Source organism: Accipiter gentilis, chromosome 6, assembly GCF_929443795.1.
Source record: "Accipiter gentilis chromosome 6, bAccGen1.1, whole genome shotgun sequence".
NCBI lineage: Eukaryota > Metazoa > Chordata > Aves > Accipitriformes > Accipitridae > Astur > Astur gentilis.
The window spans coordinates 14,168,491-14,194,696 of record NC_064885.1 but is presented as its reverse complement, the minus strand read 5'-3'; the positions used below and the strand labels follow the sequence as shown (position 1 = coordinate 14,194,696).

The following is a 26,206-nucleotide window of genomic DNA, read 5'->3' as shown; positions in this document are numbered from 1 at the left end:
CTGGGGCATTATATGGTGAAAAGTAGTACGGGACAAGCAACAGAAGTGTTGGAAGGGAGCTGAGAAGTGGAGTTCTGTGGGCATCACATGTATCTTAGAGCAGCCCCAAAGCTGCCAGAATGGCATTGCCACCAAGAATGGCATCACCTGGGACTTTCTTGGTGCAAAAAAATGAGGAGCCAAGTATCAGGGCACAGCCTTGGTTATTGCTTGAGCAAATACAGTCAGTAACAGTCTTTGAAAGCTCAGAGATTCTTCAGCCGAAATCTGGTGTGCAGTGTTGCACAGATTAGTCAAAAGACAGGCTCTGGAGAAGATGCCCTGCATTCCTGCTGCACACTGCTTGTTGTGACAGAGCTGTCAGCCAGGAATGGGATATTTTTAGCCTGGTTTCCAAAGGAAACAAAGCTCCAGCAACCATGCTCCATCTGTCAATTCCCCCCTCCAACTTTTGAACGTTGGCTACTTTTAAAGACCTTTTTTTTTCTCTGGGGAGATACCGTTCCGAAACATCAAACACCCATAAGCGTCAGGGAAACAGGTGACTGGGTAGAGGTTAGAAACCCCTCTTCTCCCAAAGTCATGGAGATGCTGCCACCTGACCCCACCGCCCTCGAATACCCCACATGCTGAAGAAGCCTTACGGATGTTCAACCCATGTTGGACTCCAGACAGTCCCACCATGACGCAGGACGCCTTGCTTCACCAGCTGCAGAGTTTGTGGGCTGGCATGGATGCTCCCCAGCACAACTGCCATCCTGCACCACTGGCACAGCTTCTTCCCCTCCTTTGGTACAACCGGGTGGCCGTGGTTAGGAGGAGACATCCTTCATGTACGGGCAAAGACAAACAGGAGGAGTAACTTGGGTATGTGCCCCCAGGGGAGCCTGCAGCAGCTGCAGGCACCCAAATTCCTCCTTAACAGCATGTCTTTGCTGTGTTCCCCCCCACCTTGTTTCCAGTTTCCCAAGCACACAGATTGGTTGCAGAGGTGCTCTGTGCCAGACCTGAACTGTCAGCCTTTAGGAGACATTGATTTTGCAGGATTATTATACCTTAGTACACATAAGAAACATTCTTTCCACTTTTCAGCTCTGAATGTTTCAGCAATGGATAATTTCACCCAGTCTGCCATGTGGCAGCACCTGGACAAGCCCCCTGGTCAAGCTCTTCTTGTGTCTATTGCACATTTATCCCATTACCATTGGGGTGGCAGCTGATGATATGGGATATCCCTGGTCCTGGGGCAGTTCACCGTGGCCAAGGGGACTGGTGTCAGCCCTTTCCAGCAGGAACATCCCAGTTGCATGGAAGAGGCACGTATAGAAACTGCTGTTGCATGAGGTAGTCCTGGGCACAGATTTAGCAGCAGCAGCTCCAAGGTTGCCTCTGTCTCCTTTTCCACAGAAGGACACAGAGATGGAAATGCTAAGAGGAATGAGATGAAAAGCAAAAATATTCTCGAATAAGCAAGTAATAATGATGCACGAGTAGAGTAAGCCCAGGGCAGTAGGGTATGGAGGCACCCAGCCCCCATCAGTGCATCTAAGCCTTGCCTTCGTTAGCAGAGGCCTGAGCAGACTCAGCAGTACTATAGCACTATAATGTCAATTTTCTTTATATGCAACTTTTATCAGCCATGGTATGGGTGACTAAACACCCAGTCGTAAGGACTGTTGGGGGATGGTCACGTGTTTGAGCCAGAAGCCTTTGGTTTTAGGGGAAAGAAAGAAATCTGTTCTGCTATTGGTTCCAGCAAGTGACAGATGAAAAAGGCCAGACTTGCTGCTAAAAAAAAAAAAAAAAGGCAGCATTGAGAAAAGGGAATATTTGGGACAGAGTGCAGCCCCAGCCCCAGTGCAAGGTCAGGCTGCCCAAGGGAGCTCCTCAGCCAGCTGCTCAAGAGACTCGGAAGCTATGGAGTTATCTCAAGCCTGAACATAAATAAGCCTGGCTACAAGCACCAGCTGTGCAAAAAAGGGGACTTCTTTTTTGTGCGTTTATGTCTTCCAACCTTGAAATATTCTCCTGTTGCCTCAAGCATTGGTGTATCCAGACACGGAGATTTTTCTTTTAATCCTGCATTCATTATCTAAGTACTATGAATGATCATGTGTTTAAATAAAATAGCATTTCCTCTGAGACAAGACCAGGCTAAGCACTGTGGGTTTTTTGCAGCACTACAGCATTTTTTGTAACCTGATTCCATGCATCCAGCCAGAAACCAGCAAAGCAATGCACCAAAAGTGTAGATTCATCCACCTCAAACCTGACACAAGCAAGGTGGCCACCACCAGCACCCAGGGAGCAGCCCAGCTTCCTCCTGCCTCACCGGTGCAGCGGCAAAACCAGTGCAATCATTGTTCTTTAGTGCTGTTTTCATTGTGATGTTGAAAATTATTGGGCTTCTCTAAAGGGTTCATCCTTATATCTCATCAGGGGGTTCAGCATCCTCTTTCTGGCACTAACAACATCATGTCCAAAGCCCCGCATTTCCAGGACTGGCTGCATGCCTTTGCCCAGAGCATTTGGCTCAGTAGTTCTCTGGTCACAGTAAATCAAAATATCACTCGTGGGAGACACGAGTCTCCTCTCCTGAAATGATAGCTTGGTATTTCCAGAAATAGTTTCCAAACGAAAAAAGAAAATACTCAGTGTGTAGCAGGAATTGCAATCAAATAGAGGCTGGAGTCTTCAGGATGGCAGATGGCAGGTGACATGCACATCACCTTCGTTGTATCCTACTTTGCTTTCCTGGGAGGGGAACACACGCAGATACAGCGCTGCATCTTCCCACTGCTTCTGTGAGTTGCCACAGTTGACTTTTTGGTAGAAATAGAGAGGTGCATGCCTTGGTTCATGAGCTCCTGGGTCTAGAGTCCTCCCTCTATTGCTAGTGTCATATTTGGCCAGCTGCTCCTTCTAAGCAGAGTCAGGCTTAACAGCCCACTTAAGCTGCTGTCAACACTCACCATATTTGATTCTCACCGTATTTGATTTGCAGGGTAGAGCTTGTGGCCCTGGCAAGGTGGGGCTGTGGTGGTTTTAAACCCCCTTTGCAGCCTCTCTATCCAGGAGTGTTTGGTGTGACCTGTATAGCAGGTGCCCTGTTAGAGACCTTGCCCGGGCTGTGGCACTACCAAGAGCCTTCACACTGCTGTGATGGAGGGTTTCTTCTGCTCCAGCCTTGGTATGATTGAAAAGTAACCTAACCTCAGCATGGTCCTCTTTTTTGTCTCCTAAACTAGGAGAATCCCCCACTGTCTGGAAGTGGTGCCTTGAAGGAGGGCATGGATTTAACCTGAGTTACTGCAAGTAAAAGAACTTTGAGACCCAGCTGATGCCCAAGTTTGGATCTAATTACACATTGCCTTCAGGAGCTCTTGGAAATATTGCATAGCATCCTTGCTTATCTTCTCCGTAACAGTCTTCAGAAGATACTTTGTGGATTACAAGATGAGAAGGGATCATTAAAGCAACAGCTGCCACGCTGAGCCAGGCCAAAGACATCTCCAGCCCAGATCCCATCTCCAGCAGCAGTCAGTGGCAGGTCCTTAGGGAAAAGACTAGGAAAGTCTTGCCTCAATACCTTCGTAGGGCAGTCGAGTGCATTTATCAGTGCTGGTGTTCTGGAAGGACTCAAAGTTGAGGGAGGATGCGGGTGTCCACCAGCAGCTCTCCCTGGGACACGCTCATGGTCTCCGGCCTGTGTGTTGGGAGGTTTAGCTGCTTTATGGGCAGGAGAGCTGGACTTCCCTGTGTCAGCTCTTCATTTCTTCCATTGGAGCTCCAGCTGTCTCCAGGCCCTTCCATGTCTGCTCTGCAAACAAGTCCTTCCACTTAATAAACAACTTCTTGGGTTTATTGTGTTTTTTTGAATAAATTTTGTCTCTGGAAAAATGAAGACAGCAAAATTCCCTGCAGACTTCTTTCATGTGGGATATACGGGAGCTGCACAAGTCCAAGAAGCTCCAACTCCTGGTCTGATCTCATAGCTTTAGGAATGTAGTCACACTTTTATGAGTGTGTATTTTATTTTTTATTGTTTGGTATGGACTTTTAAATTTTGTTTAGCTTTTCACTGGACTTCGGATCTGGCCTTCAAAGGCCGTTACTGAAAAACTCTGGCAGACCTTAAAAAATAATCCCAGAATTTCAGAGATTCTCAAACTTTTCTTGCAGTTTCCCATAGTGAATTAGCGGGATTATCTTGTGCTTCCCTCCTGCTCGCTGCCCTCACACAGAGTCCCTGAGCCTTTGAAAGCTTTGGCAGCTGGTTGACTTTCCAGGGCATTCACATGTTGCTCCTGGCCCTGGTCCCACCGGTGGTGGCTGGTCTGGGCTGGCAGCTCTGATCTCTCTGCCAGCTCTGATCCATGCTGATCGTCCCTCTTGCTTCTTCTTATGCAATAGCAGCTCGGTGTGACACAGTGAAGCCAGTTTTGAGGCACTGCAGGCCCTTCTTTGCCTCCAACCTGTCTGTGTGTCTTAAGAAAGGTCTGGCAAAGAAAGGGTGGCAGAGCCGGCCTGGTAAGATCAGCAGCTCCTTGAGGCTCAAAGCTCTGCTAACTTTGAGTTGAGGGTCCTAAGTTCCCTTTGCATCATCTGGGTTGAGAAATGTTCTAACCTGGTCAGGGCCAAAGACAACAAAATAAGTTATGTCTTTTAATTATGTGGTTTTGGTTCTTTACAAATGAAGCGTATTAAAGAGACTGTGCCAGTTGTGTCTTGTTTACAAACAGAACTGCTGTGGAGAAGGTTTCTCTGGGGTTGCACTGTTGGTTTTAAGTGAATCACACTACAGAGCTTCACCAAAGGCTTTCAAGGCAGCTGGCCTCTGCTCACGCTGCCAGGTGCCCGTCTCGGCAGGGAAGGCTGCCCCAGATCTTGCTGCTAGTGGCTTCTCTCCTCTTGAAACGCAGCCACCGATGGGTCTGTTGGAAAGGCAGGAGGAGCTGCCCTCCTATGGCTTACATAACCCCACACAGCAGGAGCAAATCTGCCCTTAGGATTCCTCTCCCTCGCTCCTCTGATCACCTGGATGAGTCATATCAAGCTTCTCTGGAGCAAGAGCTGCATGTTTTCATAGCCTGTCTGGGTGTCTGACAACAAGGGTGATGGGTGGAGGGTCCCAAGAGCTCTGCTTTTCTCTCCCGCAGACTGGCGACGCTGCCCCACCACAGGGATTTTCCTGGCAAATTTAAGGGAGATTAAGGAAGAGTAAGTAGCAAGCAGACAAGCAGTTCTGGACAAATTTCTTCAGGACAGCATGGAGTCACACCTACTGAAGGCTGGATACTAACTGTAATGGTGTCTGTGCATGGAGGCTTGCGACAGCCCAGCTGCTTGCGGCAAGCAGAGGTCTGCCACCAGCCCAGAGCCAGGAGAGCTGGCTGCTACTGCACCACCGCTGCCAGCATCCATGGTGGGCAGAGGGCACAGCTGGAGTGCCAGCAGCGGCGGAGAAAAGCAGGTAGAAAAGCTAAAAGGGGCATTATCAAAATGAGTCTGTTCTTGCATCTGCTTTGCTTTCTTGAGCACACGTTGGCCAGGAGAGCGGGGTGGCTGCCGTCCGAAGGGCACAAACCCCAGATTTAACTGAGGGTTCGAGTTTGTGCAGGTAACGTCAGGGTGGTAACTCTGCTGCATAGCTTCAATTGCATTCACAAATGCCTGCCCATAAATGTTTGTATCTGCAAAAGCAGCATCCAGAGCCGGAAAGGCAGCCCAAACTCTGCTTCCTTCTGGTGCACGGGTTTTTTGCTGGTTTGTTTTGTTTTTCCAAGAGTGGCAACGGTGTCTTCTTTATTTCATGGCTTTATTTTTAATGCTTTATAGGACGCACATCACCAGGGAATCAGAGCTCTTAATTACAAACATTTTAAAAGAAAATGAACCATCTTGCTGTGGGTGGGTCTACTTGGTGTCACTGCTGGTGCCAGGGAGGCAGACAACTGCCTGGCCCCCTGCCTGTGGGCTTTAGGACTGGCTTGCAGAGAGCAGAGCTGCACAGATGAGGGTGATATTTCAGTTCCCAGGCTGCTTTTTAAGTCTAATAACGTATTTTCAGCAGGTTGAACTGTTACTAAAGGAGGAGAGAAAAGTGTCGGGGGGGTTTCCAAACACACTGCTTGTGATCTCCCAGGAGCGCCTGAAGAACAGGCACGTTTTTCAAATGTTTTTTTACTCTTTCAAGCTATTTTTCTCAGTCTTCTGTGCACTCTTGACACTCCCACTCCTGGAAAGTAAGGCCAGGAAGCCGATGGCTGTAAATCCCATTTGTCTGTGCCGTGTATACAGACCTCCGTTGGGGACCGAGCACTCCCCGACATGCACCGATGTTTCTGCCTTCCCCTGCGTGACAGTGGCAAGACAGCAGTGTGCACCTGAGGTCTGCAGGGACACAGTGCCGGGCTCTTCCCCGGCTCTGGCTGTGGGAAGCGGCATCGGAGGCTGCACCCAGCCTCCCCTGGACAAGCTGCTGCTTTTTATCACACCAGGCTTTTAGGGCAGGGGCAGGCAGGCAGTGGTGACCCCTTAAACCCGTCTTATTTTAAGGGGGCAGATTAAACCCTGCTCTGCTCTTAGCCTCTCGTGCTCCAGTGAAGTCCACACTCAGGAGCTGTCAGCCAGGCAAAATGTGATTAATGACCCCTCCCATCACAAGAGGCTGCTTGGTCTCATCCCATTCAAAAACCAATACCACTTTTGTTGGTTTAATAGCCCAGGTGGTTACGCCCAAAGCACCCATCCCTCCTGAGACAGCCCTTTGCTTGCCTTCGAGTTTGAGGTGCTCCACAAACCCGGCACGGCACACGGTGCTGAGCAGGAAAAAGACAGAAGAGCTCATTTTTCAGCATCACCCAGAGGCTTAACACCGTGGTGTCCCAGCGGCATGTCCCACCTTCTCACGAGCCCCACGCCTCCTCTGCACAGCCATAGGTGGTGGAGCAAGCAGCTCCCTCAAAGCACCCAGGGGACACAGTTTGCTGTAGAGGGCAAGGATGGTAAATAAGCATGGAAGAGCCAGCCCACATTTATACCCAGGATTAATCTGAGAGGCTGTTTCGTGCTATCACTGTTGTATGGGATTGCTGCTCTGGTGTCTTGTGTGATGCTCCCCTGCATTTTAAGGTTCATGTGCTGCAGGATTGCTGAACCCCAACTCCTCCACACAGCTCTGTGCCTGCCATCGACTCACTGCAGCTGCAGCTTCGTCTAGGCATCACACAACATAACCGTAGGGTAAGGAAAAATTCTTTGCTAGAAATCATTCCCTGGTTGCTGTGAAATTCCTGGGATTTTTTTCTTTTTGCCAGCTTCAGCCCAGTTGTCTTTGGGTTGTCTCCCAGTGCTACCGGCAAGTGACAGCATCTTCTCGTTCTCCTCTGACAGCTTCCCCATGTGCATCGTCTGACTCCTTGCTCTGAGACTTCTGCCCATCTAAGGGATGTGCAAAGCCAGACAGACCCATGAAGCCTGGCACTGAAAGCCGTAATTTTTTCCCAAGCATTTAAAGCCAGTGTTGTGTTCCTTAAGTTAGACTTAAGTCAGATAAGGTGGGGGAGACAGAAAGCAACCGGCTCATGCTTAGAGGCTCTTGTCCCCTGTTGGCATCCGCACAACAGCCAGCCACCGCAGCAGCTCAGGTGTGCTGCCTGGCTGCAGCACCGGCACTGCCCAGGAGCCCCTACCCGGCCCAAAGCTGGCACCCTGAGCACTGAGCCACAGGGAAGAGCCTCCCTCTATGAACAAAGTCAGCCAGGGAATGATGCAGCCTGCAAAGGCAGGAGCCAGCTATGCTGTCCTGTTTGATCCCTCCAAGGGGTCATGTCTTTTGTACAGCATCAGTTGTAGGACATTAAGTCATCCTGTTTGCTCCCTTAGTGCTCCTTTCTTCCTTTGGTTTTGGCTCAGGGGATGGGAGCAGTTCAGCACTACCAGTGGTAAGGGGTCAGGGCAGGCCATGCAGAAACCACAGCCCCGTGAAATAATTTCAGCATGAGAGTTTAAGGTAAGCGCATTTTGTGTTGTTTTTAACGTGCCTTTTCCCGCATAGCTAGTTCATCCCTAGTCGCTGAAAAAGCCAGGACATACTGCAGAACAGTCCTGCTCCTCCTGCCTGCTGCCCCATCCACATGCCCACGCAGCCTTGGCTGCCCCGGGCTCCGTCCCACAGCTACGAGCACAACACGCTCAGCGCTGCCTCGCAGCCCTGCCAAGACACAAGCCGGAGGACAGCCGCAGCCAGGGGAAGACTGGGGAGAAGATTGCAAGCATGGGAAGCCTCATCCCCTTCTCCAGCTGACCACAGCTACCTCTCAAAAGTGTTTCCTCGAGACAAGCTGCCCAGTATTTCACTCCTTCAAAGCCTGAGGACATCACTGTCCTTGGAGAAGTTGCTGAAGTAAATTGGAGGCACTTTGCTAAATCTTTTAAGTGAAAGATAGCAGGATTAAATTCCACTTTTGATATAATCCTCAACCCCATCTTCAAGGGAAGTGCAGCGTTGCCTCCAGCCCCAGCTGGTGCCTCCATGCTGAATCACTCTGATCCCAAAGTAAATAAAGCTCTTTGAAAAAGGGCAAATGTTTTCTCAGCTGCTCTTCTTCCCTTCAAAAGAAGGGCTGATTGAAATTTTTATGTCTGCAGATATAAATATATGCAGTCAACAAATGCTTCTTAGTAAGAAGCTATCTTCACAAAATAACTGGTTTTTGGAAAGCACACTCTAAATCCATGGGACACTCCTGGACCACACTGCTCTCCTTACAGCCTTTCCTTCTCCTTTCCTTCTGTGCTGCACATTTTATGAACTCCTAAATGGGCCAATTTAAGTCACTGCAAATTAATCCTAGCACGCTGTCAGTTCAGGCTCCCTGTGTCCTCAAGACTTTGCTTCTGCTCAGCCCTGGAGCTCTGTTTGCTCCAGGAGACGGCAAATATAAACAGCCCCTTGGTATAAGATGCAGGAACGATCTGAAGGGCCAAACCCCCAAAGTGGGTGCCAACCTGCCTTCTCCTGCTCAGGGAGCTACCGGGCCCTTACCCAACACCTGGATGGTTGTATGTTCCTTCTCCTCCAGCTCCAGTTCCGAAACTAGAGCTGAAGCCTAAAGCCAATGAGGCAACCTTTCTACCAGCTCTGAGAGCAGGCTGAGGGCAGACTTCCAGTGTAGGCTGAGCTCAGGGCTGAACACTATGAACCTCAGCGCAGCTCTCCTACGCTTTGGAAATTGGTAGAAACTAGGCATGAGCATTCACACACACAAGTTCAACGTTTTCCAAAGTAATAGGGCGAGTTCACACCACGCCGAGTCCTTGTGCAGCACAGACAGACTTGCAGCTTGCCTGCATGGAGGGATGGAGACAACGCTGCCCATCGAGCCCTCTCGATGGATGGCAGCACTCTTCCCTCCTGCCCCAGGGCTGAACGTTGCCTGGCTGCAGGTACCACCTCAGGCTCAAGCCCACTCAGGCCGGCTGCTCTTACCACAATGCCTCACCCCGGCGCAGATTGCAGAGAGCCTGCCTGGTTTTGAAGGCTGCCTTGAAAACGTCACCCAGTACAGGGCACCTCCCTGAGCCTCCAGCCACCCCTGAGCCAGTCCCTTGGAGGCCAGGCTGGCCCGTCCAGCTTGGACACTGGCCCACCATCTGCAGCAGCAATATTACTGTGACTTTTACCTCCCCTTACGTGGCCTTCACAGCACCAGACACGTAACTACTTCGCAGCAGCTCATTGTAGAAGAAACTAATCTGCTTAACATAGAGACATCCCACTCAGCTACCCCACTCCATCCAAGTCATCACCCCTGCAGAAAACCTCAAGGCTGTGAATGCAATGTCAAAATAACACAGGGCATTCTGCTAACTTTTTTTTTTTAATTAAACAGCTTAAATTTAAACAAAGCTGCCATGCAATTTTTCCAGTCTTCCCACTGATGTGCTGTAGGGTTTGAGAAGGGTGTCTCATAATTTAGATCTAGCTACTTACAGACTCCAGTAGGTTTAGTGCTTGTAATATACAGCCTTGGCTCAACTTTGTGAATCTATTGCTCTTCCTCAGAGACAAAATGTTATACTGCAACACATTAAGTATTTTTAGTAGCTCTGTTCTGCTCCTCCAGTTAAGTCATAAAAACCAAGGGCACAGATATCCAAAGCATCTTTTCCCAGCTTCAAGTAATCTACCATTAGCCACTAATTACATGCTCACAGGATGCATCAGCCCAGTGACTACCAACAGGAACCAACAGCATGTACCCAGACCCTGATGGCAGCAACCTTTCAGCAAACAGGAGAGCCTTTGAACACAACACGATGCTTTCAGGGTTGTTCGCTCCCTTTCAAATGCCAGTCAAGCTTTCTCCTTTTCCATCCTGTATAAATGCATGCAGCCAGCCCTAAAAAAGGGAAAATATGGCAGGCAATGGGGCCATTGCTGCAGGTACGATGCTGTTCAGGATAGCACCCAACTCTGCCGTAGCACCAGACATTTTGGAAAGGGTGGCCTTCTCTGGGAGAGAAAACAACCTGCTGGGTGAGATACCTTTCCTCAGAAGCTCTGGCAGCAAACCTACATTTCAAGCATTGAGAGGGAAAGCCTGACAGCACAGGCAAGGGGGTTTGCCAGCAGAAGCTTGCCAGGCTTAAAACGGGCAGTCTGGGCATCTCCTGGCTGAGGAACTGAGAGCAAAGTATGTTCTAGCAGCTTACGGATGATTTAATTTTTCTTTTGAAGTGCCAAGGAGATCAAAATAGAAGGCTATATTTGGGGTTTGTTTTTTAATCCCCTTCCTAGATGATCAGAAAATACAGGCTTCATTCTGGTGGGAAATGGGAACAAACTATCCCCGTGGCAGCCACTGCACAGCCCCTGACTCACGCCTCCACACTGGGAGTAAAAAGGTGACACCGTGATGCTGAGAGGACTTCCAAGTTTGACTTTTGGGTGGCTTTACATTACCTAGACCGTGTCACAGAGCATTGGGAGAATGGATCTGCGTTGCAGGGACTGACTGTGGGAACTCCAGCTGCTGCCTAATGAAAGTCAGGCGAGAGAGGGCGAGGGAATACCTTGTGCTGCAGGACAGAGAGCACGATTTCAGGGCCTGATCCTGCCAAGTGGCCAGTCCTCTCGGCTCCCATTATATTAGTGATGATGAAGGTCCTCGGTACTGCCCGTAGTCCTCCAAAGTCCAAAGCAGTTGCCCTTCAGTTGACTGAAAGGGACTTGGGGTCAAGCTCAGCGCAAGTCATATTCTGGCAGGAGATGGGGGTGTTCTGCAGGTAGAAAACACACCTTATCTTGCTTAAACACAGAGCTTAACAAAAGTATGAGTGGAAGTCATGAGATAGGGCCAGAAGTGGAAATTTTAAACAAGAGGGGATTGATCTCTGCAGTGCTTTTTTTTCTGAGCTTAGCTTCACAATTCAGTATGTGACGTAAACGGAGATGTGTCATCAAGTCTTCCTGCAGTGATGGAGAAGACAAGCTCTAGTGCTGTCTGCTGGTCTATGAGCAGAGGAAAGAGATGGAAAGAGATGAAGTTTCTTCTGAGCTAAAGCTCTGAAATACGCTTGGAAGGAAACTGGAAATTCCCTTCCCAACACTTTTTTTTTTTTTCCTTCCCCTTCTGTGAAAGGGGAAACTTTGTTTTCATCTGACCTTGCCTGGACATGGACTGCATGTCATGTGATTGACCCAGGAGCACTCTATTTCCCACAGACTCTGCTTGAATGTGCAATGCACTTCCAGGTCCTGGGTGACGGCGTAAAGTTCAACCAAGGATCACTCTGTTTAGCTGTGCTAGGGGCTTGTAATCCCAGTGGGTCAAAATGTTTAGATTTAAAGAAGGTTACAGGCTTTTCTAAGGGAGTATTTAAACTCCATCTGTCAAACCACTTGCATAGAAGAAATTTATAGACTCTGCCAGCAGAACATTAAATTACTGTTTTCTTGTCTCTAATTTAGTAGCATGCATTGTTTTCATATTGCCCTAAGAGAATAATTAATCTGTGGCAAATTTATGCCTATAAAAATTATAAATACTGGATTTAAAACCAACAACAACAGTAAAGAAACTCAAGGAGACACATGTTGAGAGCCACATCAAGAAGGCTCTTGGCAAAGCCATCGGAATGCCTTAAGGGCCTGATCTTTTCAGAAAACTGTCTAAGGACAGCTTGAAACCTGCTTCATATTCAGTTTAACTGTGCGCACACACACACCCCCCCTTCCAGACTTTGCACATTAAAAGGAGAATAAAAAATAATAATAATAGGCACCATTTTTTCTCAGGGTCTAAACAACAAGTTTGAAAATGAGGAAGTTTGGTATTGCAATTTTCCAGGAAACCTCAATGTCACTCTGCAATGCTACTGTTCCGTACTGTAGTATATAATACAGATGCAAGTGTGACAAATTAAGGGCTTCACAGATTGTTTTCTTTCCATTTACAGGACAAAAAGCAGTGCAGGAACACAAGTGACATCTGCTGTGAGACTGAGACCACTTCAGTTTTTCTAGTTGCTTTGAAGAAGGTGAACCTACTGCCAATGTTTGACAAGGGAGAGGTATAAGTAAGGCTGTGGTTGAAGCAATGTCAGGTCTAGGACACAATAAGGATTGCTCAAATGTCCGTCATTGAAATACCCAAACCAAGATGGCTTTTCTGCTCCCTACCTTTTTGATAAAGCAAATATTTCCATTGACTGAATGTTGGTCTATTACAAAAGAAACAGAAAATGAAGATGGTGCCAGGGGGTGTATGGGGAATAATCCTTAGAGGAGCAAGTTCTTCTGTGAACAAAGGAGTGCTGAAGCTCAGGTTCTGGCAGGCTCAACTCTGACCTTGACATTCCCCACTGTAACAATGCACAGGCCACTCTCATCTACAAAATACTCCACATACACTAAAATATTTAAGATACTGTTTCCCCATCTCCAACCCCTTTCCCCTCCTCCCACTACTCCCTAGGCATCTCCTGTGCCTCCACCCGGCCCCCACTGCAACAACCTCACCTTCCCCCTGTGCACCCAGTTCTGGCGAGACAGGAGGCGGCAAAAGCTTGGCTGGATTTTACATGTGCCAAGTGACTCTGCCTAATGGGGTGAACAGCAGCCACATTTCCCAGTGCTAAAATGAGGTCTGTCCCTGCCCCTGTTGTGACTGCTGCCCTTTAGCAAAAGGGGATGAAATTGGGCAGTGGACTGAAAGGTCACTGGAGACAGGAAGCAACCCCCCAAGACAGTTTGTTCATAAGGTAAGTCTCACTTAGAACATTCAGTATGAGCAAGACAGCTAAAAAAAAAAAAAAAAAAATAAAAAAAATTGAGGCAACTTTCACTACAAGCAATTTTCTCAAGCAGATAATTGGAAACACCAGGATAAAAAAGAAAGGTGAAATGGCTAGTTTGGGGGTTTTCAGTTTTTGATGCTGGAAGAGGAACAACAGACAGGCTTTCAATATGAAGCAGCATAATAGTACTAACCTTGGTACTTACATTCTTGGTTTTCTTTAACAGCTAAATAAATTAGACACACTCCTAGGACCTTCACCAATCATATAAAAGGAAAATGTTTATTGGGGTGATAAACAACCAACCCTGATGTCTTCCATCAGGTAGGATTGGCCAAAAGGGAAAGAAAAATCACAGAGCCTCAGAACTGTTGAGATTGTAAAAGACCTCTGGAAATACTCCGAAATGCCAAAATATTACAACTAAAACTGAATGCAACATAAATACTTGGCTGAATCAGGCTTGCCTGTTGCTTCCCAAATGCACAGCGGTCTGCGCAATTCTGTTTGCTGTTTATTTTGGTAGCAAGACTGGTGCCGATGCGGTTATTGCAGAATGAGTGAGAAGGGTAAAAATATCACCCTGGTTTAACACTAAGTGCAAGACAAACAGCACACTGTTCAGCTCTAGTAGGTAGGCTGCAGGGATTAGCAAATGCAACAAAAGACGAAAGCCAGGGAAGTCTGAAATCTATTTGTGGGGAGCTCTACCACCTCTTCATTATCAGCAGTTTCCAGACTGAGTCTTTGTCTGCCTGCCTCTGTAACCCCCTTCCCACCCACACACATTCCTTTCCAGCAACGCTGGTTTATTTGGCTTATCATTATCTTTTTGTTAAACCCACTTAATTAGCACATTTAACTCTTTATGTTCCTTAATAGTCCCCCATATCACTTGTTTACTGAAAAAGCAGTCATAGCCTTAAGTATTCCATTTCAAAACAGCATCTAAATTGAGAAAGGTCTTGACAGTCCCAGTGTATGACTGTGCTAGCTCTGTTAATTCACATACACTTCATAAAACACTAGGCATGATAAGACAAGCTGGACTTTATGAGCTGTGAAACTGTCCAAGCCAAAGCCTGCACACAACCAGGGTATTTCCAGAAATCCAAAGTCTACTTTTTCATAAGCTCCTTTAAGACGAGGAAGCTGCAACAAACTATGCTGCTTTTACTGCATCTATTGCAGCTCAGAGGGAATCCTCACTGTGCTGCTCAAGGTATAGTTTACTTCACTGTGTATGCTATACCTGGTCTAAATTTCCATAGCCAGATCTCTCAGGAATCTAAGGAAGAAAATCCCAAGTGGGAGAGGTGTCAGCAAACCCCTAACACCAATATAATTATGTCAGGAAAACAAAAAATTCCTTTGGCAACTTGATTTTATTTGGGGAACTGCTGCAAGCTTTACACATACACAAAAATGCACCAGCCTCAGGGCACCATCAGCTGCATCCACACCGGGAACTTTGCCGGTATAACCCCCCGCAACTTTTAATAGCGTAGCCAAAGTCTGCCTAGACACTATCAAAGGCAGCACACAGCTTCGATATGGAACAGGAGGCTTTCTCCTTCTCAGTGTTTTTACTGGGGGACTGGGGCAAGGGGAGGTTGTCTTAAGGGTTTTGCTCCACAAGAATTACTTTACTAAAAAAGTACTAGTAGACTGAGCTGGTAGAGCACCATTCACCACAGGTGTAGTACTACGGGTAAAGCTGGGGCCAGCACTCATATGTCAAGGCATCAGCAGAGTGCAAAAGGCTAGACCAGTCAAAAGCAGGACCGTGCAAGGGTATAACCACCTACATATCCTCTGCCAGTGGTTCTCTTGGTCAGAGCACAACACTAGTAACTGCTAGCAGAAACCCTTCGCACAGATATAACCAAAAAGTAAAAGCTTTGCTTCATTCTCAAACCCATTTGTACCTTCTGGATGGAAACAGTAAAGCCCCTCTAAACACAGGGTGTGGGAGGGAAATCAGGAAGAAAGCCCAGCAAAAACTCCTATAACACCACATGTTCTTAATCCAGAAGAGTGTTTTTCTGTGACGCCATGCTCCCGGGAGCAAGGCACCAAGCAGGCTGTCTCCCGCAAGGCTTTGGCAGAGAAAAGGCTCCATAGCCTTCCCCTGCCGATCGCAGGGACGCCCCACTTCTGTTGGTGAAAACAGCACGTTTCTGACATGATAACAACATGGGTTAAATTCCTAGCATGAACCGGGTGAGTTGTAGTTTTAACACGTTAACACATTCTACCAGGGGAAAAGCTGAAGTATTTTTAGCATGGTCCGAGTGTTTGTGTCTGCACTGTTCTGGCCTTTTTTGGAATTTTTAACTCTGGAAACAAATACAATACTGTTTGCAATAGTGAAACACTACCTATTTTCTTTTATTGTTTACCACAAAGACGACTGCAAGTTGTACTTCCGAAGATATTAAAGGAGAAACATAAATCAGCTACTTTTGACACAGCTTTCCTCCTTCACATCACCGCACAGTTCACTTACTGTTTCCCTAATTCCCGCCCATGCCCTCCAGCCTTTCCTACTTACATGCTTAGCTCTGACGAAATCTCAGTGGAGAAAACATTTTTCTTCATTATGAAATTCAGTCCCTAGTTGTTGCTTGAAGGCGTTGCCCCTTGCTCTCCTGTTTGAAACAGCGTGCGAGCACAGTAAGACAGGTCAACAAAATACACTTGCAAACGGCATCACATGCAACTGCCCTCTAGTCCTGCCCTTCACGCAGCCACTCAGACCGATTTCCAAGATGTGTCGGGGAAGAAGCATCTGATGACAATATGTTTGGTTTTATCACGTTAAAACCCCACAGCTGCACTATCCCCTCCACCGTGCTGTGCTGGGGCAAAGCCCAGCGAGTCAGAGTTAAGTATAAAGGAGGAGATGGAGTTTAAGCATAGATGTAACACCAAGAATCAACGCAAGGCGAGTCTGAGGACTGAAGAGGGAACTATATGGAGCAAAGGAGGGAGTCTCCCCCTCTCCTATTTTCTACCCCATTTCAAATAATATCCCCTTCCTCCTTGCCTCTGTCTGGCACTAGCATAAACATGCAACACAACTGTAAGGACCAGATGTCTGACAGTCCACGCTGCACACAGCTGCAATCAGGGTGCCCGGGGACTGGCAGTGTCCAGGCCACACACCCAAGTCACCCAGGGAAACAAGACTCTTGAAAGGATTAATAGCAAGAGAGGCTCCTGTGGCCACAAAAAAGAGACTGTGGTTGATCATCTGCTCCCAGCCGAAGGGAGAGAACAAGCCTTTCGTTTGTCCTGGTTCTTCTCTTCCTCCTCTTCAGATTGCCATTACCACTGCTTCTGGAGCGGGGGAGGAGATGGGGTGGGGGGGCTGCACTTGGCAACTCGGATTCATCTCTCGGGCAGCAGGACGAAGAAGATAGCCTTGAGGAAGTGACCAAAGCTGCAAACAGCTGCCACGAGCCAGTGAGAGCGAAGGCTGGGGTCAGTATTCACCACACATTTTGTGATGTCTGCCTAATGAGGAGGGAACAGAGATAGTCAGAGAGAGATGCTCAGAACCACATCAGCCACCACTGCAGACTCTCCTGGCCCGACAACCCACAGCACTGTGACACCACGGCACTACCACAGCTGCAGCACCACTTTGCCACACCGTCAACAGCCACAAATGCTTGCTCTGACACTTCCACACACTGCAAGTTATTAAATCAGGCTCAAAAGCTCTGTGAAATACACTTTCTTCATTCTGCATCAATAAGGTGAAGTATCCCCCTTTTCAGCCACCCCTGGGGGAAGAAATGTTACGGATTATTATCAAGCATTTTCCATTTTGAATAGCTAAATAAAAGAAAGTTTCTTCCCCTTTTGAAAAGGGTTAGGAAGCCTTGGCAATATCAGCATTCTCATCCTTTTCTGAAAAGCAAGATGCTTCCCAGAGGTTGTCCTGCTTAGTATCAGCAGCAAGCTACTTGCACTTTTTCTCTTGCCTTAATGTTTTATTTGGAACTCATTCAAGCAAGCCAACCCCCAATTTAAATCTAAAGCAATACAAGCTTTGTTTGTGGAAATATGTATGCTGGCAGAGATGCCTCCCAGACGCGTGGGCCAGATTTAAAGATCACTTGGGCAGCTGGTTTCAAGTATTAACAAGAATAGAAGCTGGCCTGCAATGAATAAAAAATAACATCAATCCAGCAAATTCATGAAGACAGGATCTCAGCTGGCATCGGGAGGAGAAGGTGGAAAGTATCTGGAGGGTAAAGTGAACAGGACAGAGGTAGATAGAAAATTGCACCTTCTAGTGGGGAAACAAATTAAAGTTCTGCCAGCAATATAATTGAGTTTGTGGTTAAACTTCAGCCTAGCATGAGGAGATATGGACTGTAGTTCTGTAACAGAGGGAGCACTGTTAGCACATCAACTTCATGCGGTTTTCAGAAATGGCTTTTGGGTGGCAAATGTGACAAGAATCGGGTCACAAAGAGGGTAAATATTCATCAGCCCCAAAAGCTTTTTCATTACAAGCTTAGCTCAGCAGTCTTCCAAGTTTGCCTTCTAACACAAGTGTCTCATTGACCAAGCAGAGGGAAGCCAGACTCTCAACCCTGAGATGTTCCTCCCATAAAATGGAACACAAGAGATGCTGAATATTGCAACCAGTATTTCCCCTTTGTTCAAGACATGGGTGAGCCTCGCCTGACCCACCTTGATAATAATTACAAGAAAACAAAAGGGTAACTGAAGGGTCAAATCCCTGTGTCTGATTAGTGAGTACAGCTGCACCAACTGACTCCACCATCATCTACAGACCAAAGGTCTGTTGACAGCAGCCTCAACAGCCTCCCACACAGTTCCAGCAGTTCTTCCCTCATGAGGAAGTCTGAAAGGCTGGCACGCTGAATCACTCCGCACCACTGTTCTGCAGGGAACATTAGGAGATGATGAGCCCACAAATAACTGACAAGTAGAGATTGCTGGAGGAATGAATACAGGCATGCAAGGATGGGAAGAAACACGATGACAGGAGGAAGCTGAATCAGCACATGCTCTGCTCCTGAGGCTGAACACCAAGGCGTGGAAATGCTGCTGCCTATAGCTACAAAAGCACAAGCAAACATAGCAAACAGCCAAGACAGCACATAACAGAAGATGCTGCAATGTAGCACTGGTGGTTATAGGTGCTTTCTCTGTATTGTGGAGGAAAGTAAAATGGGTCTGCCTAAATTCTTTCTGTGATGGCTTAGCAAACTCACTCCATTTGCATTTGAAAAAAGTCTGAGCTGATTCAGCCTGTCCAATTTTAGGGACTGGCAGGGCGTCATATTTAAAACACAGTTGTGTCATGCTGTCTCTTTTCTCAAGAAGTGTCATGATGTGCAGGTACCTGTCTGAACATGTAGTCAGATGTTAGGGTAGCTGATCAATAAGAAACCTAAGCTCTGAAGGGCGTTAGTGCCTCATGTGAACCAGTACAAGGCCCAAATATGTGCAGAGGGTTAACTTCCAGGTGAGAACATGTGAACTCCTTTAAGCTGTGCTGTGCCCTACCAAAGGCAATGACCTCACTGCAGCTAATCACTGCAGCTAAGCAAGAGGAGCTGCAGTCAGAAGCACTTAAAAATTTGTATCGTGCTTGCTTAGATAAACAAATTGCTCAGCTGTTTAACAATTGCCTTAGCTATTGTTATCCAAATAAAGCATACCTGATAAGGCACTGGAATTGAAAATTTCAAAGCTACTTAATAAAACAGGTCTTTGAGTCTTGTGAGGCATTGATAAACTGTTGCAACGGCAGTTTGATCCTCACCTGTTAATTATTGAAATAAGTTCAAGTCTCATGCTCCTCTGTAGCAAATGTATGTAACAGCTGTGGGAAAAAAAAACCAAAACAAAAAAACTTTCTGTTCTACTGAAAAGCCACTACTGAGGCTGCAAACTCTCCCCAAGGAGAGATGATGCCTCAAAGGATTAAACATTTCTTGTTTCTCCCAAGAGGTTTGGTTCAGGTTGGGCTTTGGGGGGGTAGTGTCTTTCTCCACCTTGTGGAAGCAGTATGGGAACCTACTGCTGAGTGGAGGTTTTCAAATGCCTTTCCAAGGACTCCACAGTAGCTTTTCTGAAACAGCTCGGAGCATAGTGGTTCCTCTTGGCAGCCTCAACCTGAACCGACACGTAAGAGACAGGGGCCATATGCCCAGGGGAAACAAGGACTCCATGCCAAGATAAACTAACAACCAGCTAGGTCAGGCAGCAGATGAAAAGGTCCCCACTACAGAGCTGTTTCGCCTGACCCATTTGTGAACATGGCTGGGAAATTTCACACTGCAGTGCATAGATCAAGAGGAAGAACATTCAGGGAAGCACAGCACAAGATGGCAAGAGGATTAGCAGCCTTTCCCCGGACTGAAGGAACCATTCATTTCTAGAAGGAAAATATCTCCTTGTTGCAGCCCGAAAGTGCTGATAAGGGTACTGGACACAGGCCGTAATCAGCACAACCCAGCAGCTTTTACAGTCGTTTTGTTTGACTGGGGGCAGTGAGATTGGCTTCCCTTTCTTAGGGCCAGATCCCAGGAGCAAGCAGTGTAGGTACAGCAACTGCAATAGCAACATGCTGACCATCCAAAGAGGGATGATTGGCAGAAGGAGCTAGCAGTGGACAGGACTTATCTCCTCAGCTGCAAAGAACCATTTCTGGTCTGCGGATGGGTTTTGCAGCTTGTTTGCTATGCAACAACCTTTCAGAAAATATCCATTTCGAACTATCAAAACACCCTGTTTTGAACTCTAACAATGTAATACAAAAATTAAAACAAGATGCTAACTTACCAGAACGTGAATGTTTTACCAAAACAAACAAAATTTAGTTGGAAACTAGGAGGAGACACATTCCTATGCCACATTTCAATTTTACTGCAACTGGATTTTTTCCAAAGGAAAAATGGTTTCAGATAATACCTTTCAACCAGCTCTACAGGTACCCAGTTAAAGTAAGCCTCAAATAATACTGAGGCAGGGTTTTCACAGGCAGGAATGGTGCTAATTACTCAGTTGCTTTCCCAGGATATCCTCTTCACCTACTTTGGCACAATTATTTGCGCAGACGCAAAATGAAACAGATCAGGGCATTCAAATCAAAGGTTACTTTTCAGCTCAACCAAACAGTTCCCTGACTCAGTTGGCCTCAAGGTCATGCAGTTTTAGAGAGGGCAGGGATGATTTAAGGTGGCAATGACACTTAGTAAATGCAAGGGATCCAAAATCAGAACAACGCTACTTTTCCAGTTGCCCTTCATCAAAAAGGTGCCTTCATTCCTGGAGAAACTAGGTGACTGAATCAGCTACAGACACACTTGGGAAGTCTCAGGACAGAGCAGCAAAGCTCAGTTTAGAAAAGACAGGTCTGTGCAGAGTGGGGAGCCTGACCATTTCCTGATGGCTCAGGAATAAATATCACCTCTTGGAAAGGAGAGAGCTTGCCACTGTGGCTCAGTCTGGAAAGAGCACATGCCTTGGGAACAAGATGTCCCAAGAGCTCAGTGCTGTCATATGGCAATATTTAGCTCTAGGCAGCATCTGCCAGGCAGTACACCAAAGTGCTTTGGGCTGTATCACTCCAAAGAGTGTCTATATCCCTGCCAGAAAGGCACAGAGACCCTGGTACATACATCACCCAGCTGCCAACTGCTAACATAGCCAACCAGTCATCTCAGTCTCCTGAGGAGGTCACTAGAAAGGTGTCTGGCTATTCCACAGCACCAAAGTAAAGCTCTTGCTCTCAACCATCCTCCACAGGAGCATTGTATTTCCCACTGAGTACAGGGAGAACCAAAGAAATCGGATGCTTAAAGCCATATGATATGGAGCTACTCTCCAATGCAGAGCAGCACCGTGCCTTACCCACAGTCTCAGAGCAGGCCAGTGACAGAGCCACAAGCCCTCCCACTGTCGATGGGTGTTATGAGTGCCCTTCAAAGCATAAGTGTGCTACAATTTGAGCTACATCAGAAGGAGTTATTCATGGAGCGTAATCAGGGTCAGGTCAAGGAATCGCACAAACTATCAGGTTTTAATATCCCTTTAAAATTCCTTATAGCGGCAAGTCACATTAATATACTAAGCTTTAACTTGGGGAACTGTGGGGCAGGTGAAAGGGGAATTAAGTTGGCAGGACTCTTTTTTTTCAGTTTCTAGAAAACAGCTGCCCAAGAGAATGATCCTTATTTACAGTCTTCCACTATGACTGGCTGGCAGCTCCAGAGATATTCAGGTCAGGAACAGAAGAGGCCCTGGTGGGTCAGGATTGAATTCATCTGGCACAGCTACGGAGGAAGCTGAGGACCAGAATAGCTGATGATATTGAGGATGGGACCATGAGGCAGTAACAGAGCTATATGGAGTCTAGCACAGGGGCAAGTAGGACAGTGGTGGCCACAGGGCTATAGAAGAGAATCTAATCCATTTTTTTTCTGCATAAAGCTGCAGTGGGCACACTCTCATTAACCAGGATATTTTCTGGTCTGCATATGTGGAAGCAAACTTGATCAGATAGCATCTCTTACCCAGCCTCCTCTCCTTTTCAGCCATGTCACCAAGGTCTTGCGGACAAACTCTCCCAGGCAATCTACAATGGTGTGAACCATGGCTGGCTGTGCATGCCGCACACAGTCCACTGCCAGCCCAGCTGCCACAGCGTAGAGAGACACCACCTTGCCCCATGTGATGCCTATGAAAAGAAGAAAGGTCATTCAGATTTACACACGCACACATAGCTCAGTCTTGAATAATCAAAAGGAAATGGCTCTCCTTCATTACACATGCCCACACTGCATATGTGCAGCTCTGAGTTCAGGTGCAGTCACAGTTCTGCATGCTTTCCACCCTGGTGGAAAAGAAATACTAAGGCACCAGGATTGGGGAAAACTCTCCACCTGGAGAAGCAGAATTAAATTATCTGACCTGGGCATGCTTTGACCCCCTTTGAATGCTGAGTGCACAGCTTTGGAGAAAGCAGCCCAAAGGCGGCATCAAAATAGGGAAGATGTGCACCACCATGGTTTATATTGCCATTAATTCTCAGCCATGCACATGCTGCACAAGAGGTGATTGAATTCAAAGAGTTTGAGCAACCTGGGGGTTTTGTCACCAGCACAACTCTTAAACACCCTTAAGACAAAGCATTCCTGTTTTTTTTTTTTCCTAGATCAGAGAAGACTGTTCCAATGTGACACACAAAGCGCACATGAGACAGGCATCTTCAGTCAGTTCTACCATGATATAAGCAAAAAAGGGAGGCAAAGCTACAGGGCCAAGATGGTTGCATCCTCCTTGATGTAAGGAGTACACCTCAGTCTCCAGCTGAAAACCAGGTAACTTAAGAGTTTTGCCACTCTGCCTTCAATACTTAACAATGCATCTCCTATCCCACTGAAGGCAGGGCAGGGACGGAGTGTCAGTCAGTTATCTAATCTCCCAGAAAACAGCCTTCCTGCTAGGGTGACCTGCCAGCAGTGAATGCTCCATGGAAGTTGTCCCACCAGCAGTCATATTCCTGTTAGTGCTAGCGATAAGTGCTCAAGCTCAGCTCTTGGTACCAGAAAACCTCCCTGGGTCTCCCCTGCACTTTACAAACAGCACTGGGCATAAATCCTCCATGCTTGAATATTGCAGCCAGCAGTCCCTCATCAGGCTTTTATCAGGACCAGTGACCTAGAAATGCAACCTTTCTGCACCCATGCAGAACAACTACAACAGCACAATGGCACATGGATTTCCTTTGGATCTGCTAGGAAGCTGAATTCCCCCCTCAGTTTATTGTCTGGAATAGCAGTATTTGACAAGTATATTGTGAAGTATTTTACAGTGTTAAGTCTCTGTGGAATCTGTCCAAGGTCCCTCCCTAATGTAGTCAGAAACCAAGTTTCAGTATTTAAAAACCACACAAAACTGTTCCTGCTGGGCTGCAACAAGAAAGCAAGCAGGTGAGAGGAAGGAAAGATTAGTTCAGTCACTAGCTCTAAGCACCAGAAGGGCTTAAACACATGATCAGAAAACTGGATGCACTCAGCAGTCTATGAGCTAAGAAAGCAAACCCTTAAATACAATTTAAATGCAGTGAAGAGTCTCCCTCTTCCCTTCATTGCACTCCCAGATCCCAAGGCATCCCGACACTTCTCTTTTGGATGGAGCTCCAGACTCCTCATGCCTGTTCACACTGCAGCAGAGCTCCCCGCATTCCTTTACAATACACACAGGTTTCAGAGCATTTCCACAATCCTTCCACTTAGTGCCTCAAAAGGAATGCTCACACTAACGCTTTTAGGAATTGCTTGCTTTTTTTTTTTTTTTTTTTAAGCAAGTACTAACCTTCAGAGAAACTGTTAAAATGTCAGCCACAGGAATGGCTTGTTAGACTGAAGAAAATCCATTCAGTGTTCCAAAAAAGCCATTTTTCACTCATGACTGATACAAGATCAAAATCTACAGATGATCCTTTTGTGAGGCTCTGTAGCAACAGTAACAGCAGTAGCTCAGAGTCTCCTGTGATACTCTCCAAGATCAGAGGAAGTTACTAATATAGCTAAATTGGCTGTTATTCTGATTTTATTTTTTGAGTAGGCCCTGCAACATCCCTTCCCCAGAGCTGCCACTCAGGAAGTTCACTGCCTGTGTGGTATTCACACTATTTATCTGTCTTTCTCAATTGTGTGTCACCATGACAGCCAGCAGAACAGGCCAGGAAGAGGCTATGAAACCACATGAGAAAACACTAGACAGAGGGCTTCTCCTGGCAGGAAAGAGGCTGTCCTGTTACAGGTCGATACCTCTCCACCCAGTGAAAGAGGCCTCAAAGGTTACCTCTTGCTGACCACAACCTCCTGGACCAGAGCTTCAGCTGGCTTATACTTATACAGCTTTAGTGTAAGTCAATTGTTTACAGTTCTCCACCCCTGCCGACATGTGGCTCCTTGCATCTTCAGTGACATGAGCCAAAGTTACCCAAAATTCCAGGGAAGAGTTCACTGTCTTATTCCCAAGCTTTTACTGACAGCGCTCTGTCTTAAGCATCTGAAGCAAGTCCATTAGCTTTGAGATATTTACATGGCAGTAACTAAGACTGACAGGGGGCTGAGGCCACCCTGGTAGAAAAAGATGGCTGCAGTCTCAATTAGCTTTGTTTTAAATCCAAGTTTCTCTTTCCAACAGAAGAAAAGCGTATCCACAACCTAGACCCATGATTTCACTAATACACAGGAAAGCAGTTTGCTCTACAGACGTGTCAGTCCAGGGATCTCCTCCCAGGGAGGATGGAGAGAAAGCCCTTCAGCTCTGGGTTCCCTGCCAAGGTTGCTATGTAGTGGTGCTTGCTGCAGGACTTGCACGAGGTGAACGCTTCCCCAGCACACAGACAGAGCCCTTCTCCCTTTCACACAGACAGCAGAAAGAGGGTAAGCTGTTGGCCAATGCTTATCGTGGTGATGGGTGTGAAGGGCTCAGCGGTCACTTCCCATTATCCTCCTCTTTACAGAGCATGCCTGTAAGGGTCAAACCAATCTTTCAGTCTGCTTTTCCTGTTACTGGCAGAGCTGGGCCATGGGGGTGAGGGAGGAGGAAATCCCCTCCTGATTTCTCTGCATGGAAACTCCTATTGCCACTGCTGGAAGCAGAAGATGGAAACAGCTGGCTGGGCTCCTCACCCGAGACGGGAGGGCTCAGCTTATGCTCTTGTTTGCACAAGACATTGTAGGGGAGGCCTGAAGCAAGGGAGGAGCAGACACCCCTAACAGCTGCTCTAGATCAAAGCTAGGCCATGCCTGTGGCCAGTCCCTCTGCCCCAGGAAGGCTCTAGCAGCCACCCAGCCCCAGGGGAATGGGCTACAGCAGCCCCCATCTGCAGTTTTCCAGGACACCAGCTCCATTAACTTTTCTCTCTCAAGGATGCCCTTGGCAGGAGTAGAGGAGCACAACCTACTGAGAGAGCAGTGCCTCTGCCCTCTGATGTCCAGACCAGGGTCAGGGTGATGCTAGCTTGATGTGTCCCTCAGTATAAGCTGGAATTGCATCTGGCCAGTGCACATGAGCAGAGAAGACACATTGTCTTGCTGCAAATTCCTCAAAAGGTTTGGCTGCCATCCACATTGGGTGAAACAGGCACTCATCACCAAGCGAGACAATCTATTCACAGCTTCCCGCTGTGTGGACTAGCATGCACAGGAGCTAACAACAAGAGGGAATGGAAAACTGGTCCAGAAAGGAGTGATAAAAAACAGAGAAAGCTTTGAAAGTTCTGCTCACAGAGATGGAACAAAAGGACACGGAACAAAAGGATGCGGAAAAAGTGAAAAGCTTCTTAGAAGGCATTTTAAAAAATAAGAAATACAAGTTTCAGACTCAAGGCCAGTCATGGAGCTGAAGGTATGTAAACACTGGCGAGCCCAGGGGAAAATGAATTAGCAGGAGAGGACCGCTCTTGAAAGTGTTCCCACTGCATTTCAGCTTGCCTGCCCCAGGGGAGAGCTCAAGAAGCCATGAGACATGACTGTGCAGAGTCTCAGAGCACCACACTATACACGGTTACTCAAATAAACTTCCCTCTGCTCCACTCGGCATCAAAACCTAACTTGCAAATCAGAGCTAAAAGAAACATGATCCAAGTGCTACATTTCAACAGCTGGGAGAATATAGCCAGATACAATATACTTTCCTCTGGTGGAGAGAAAATGCCAAGAGGGATGTACACAAGGCAGGAAGCTCAACTCATAAGGCCTAAGCAATGAGGAAGCAGTGGGATGCATTTCTAACAGCATTTGCTCCTGCAGGGGAAAGTATTTTCTCCTGAGAACACATTAACCATGCATCCTTGTCATACAGGGTTCACTCCAACCCAAGCACTTTT

General features: G+C 47.1%; 1 protein-coding gene across 7 annotated transcripts in view; it reads right to left on the bottom strand.

The window, feature by feature from the left end:
* Window positions 1-165: 165 nt before the first annotated feature.
* BOK (BCL2 family apoptosis regulator BOK) overlaps window positions 166-26,206 on the bottom strand; it is a 49,818-nt gene continuing 23,777 nt past the window's right edge. For 2 of the 7 annotated variants that reach the window (XM_049802104.1, XM_049802105.1), the window contains 2 exons: window positions 21,873-22,036; window positions 166-16,824 (listed from right to left, as the gene is read on the bottom strand). In XM_049802104.1, the coding sequence (XP_049658061.1) occupies window positions 16,699-16,824; window positions 21,873-22,036 (290 nt within the window). In that variant the 3' untranslated portion in view covers window positions 166-16,698. The other 5 variants (XR_007506271.1, XR_007506272.1, XR_007506273.1 and 2 more) reach the window with 5 other exon arrangements.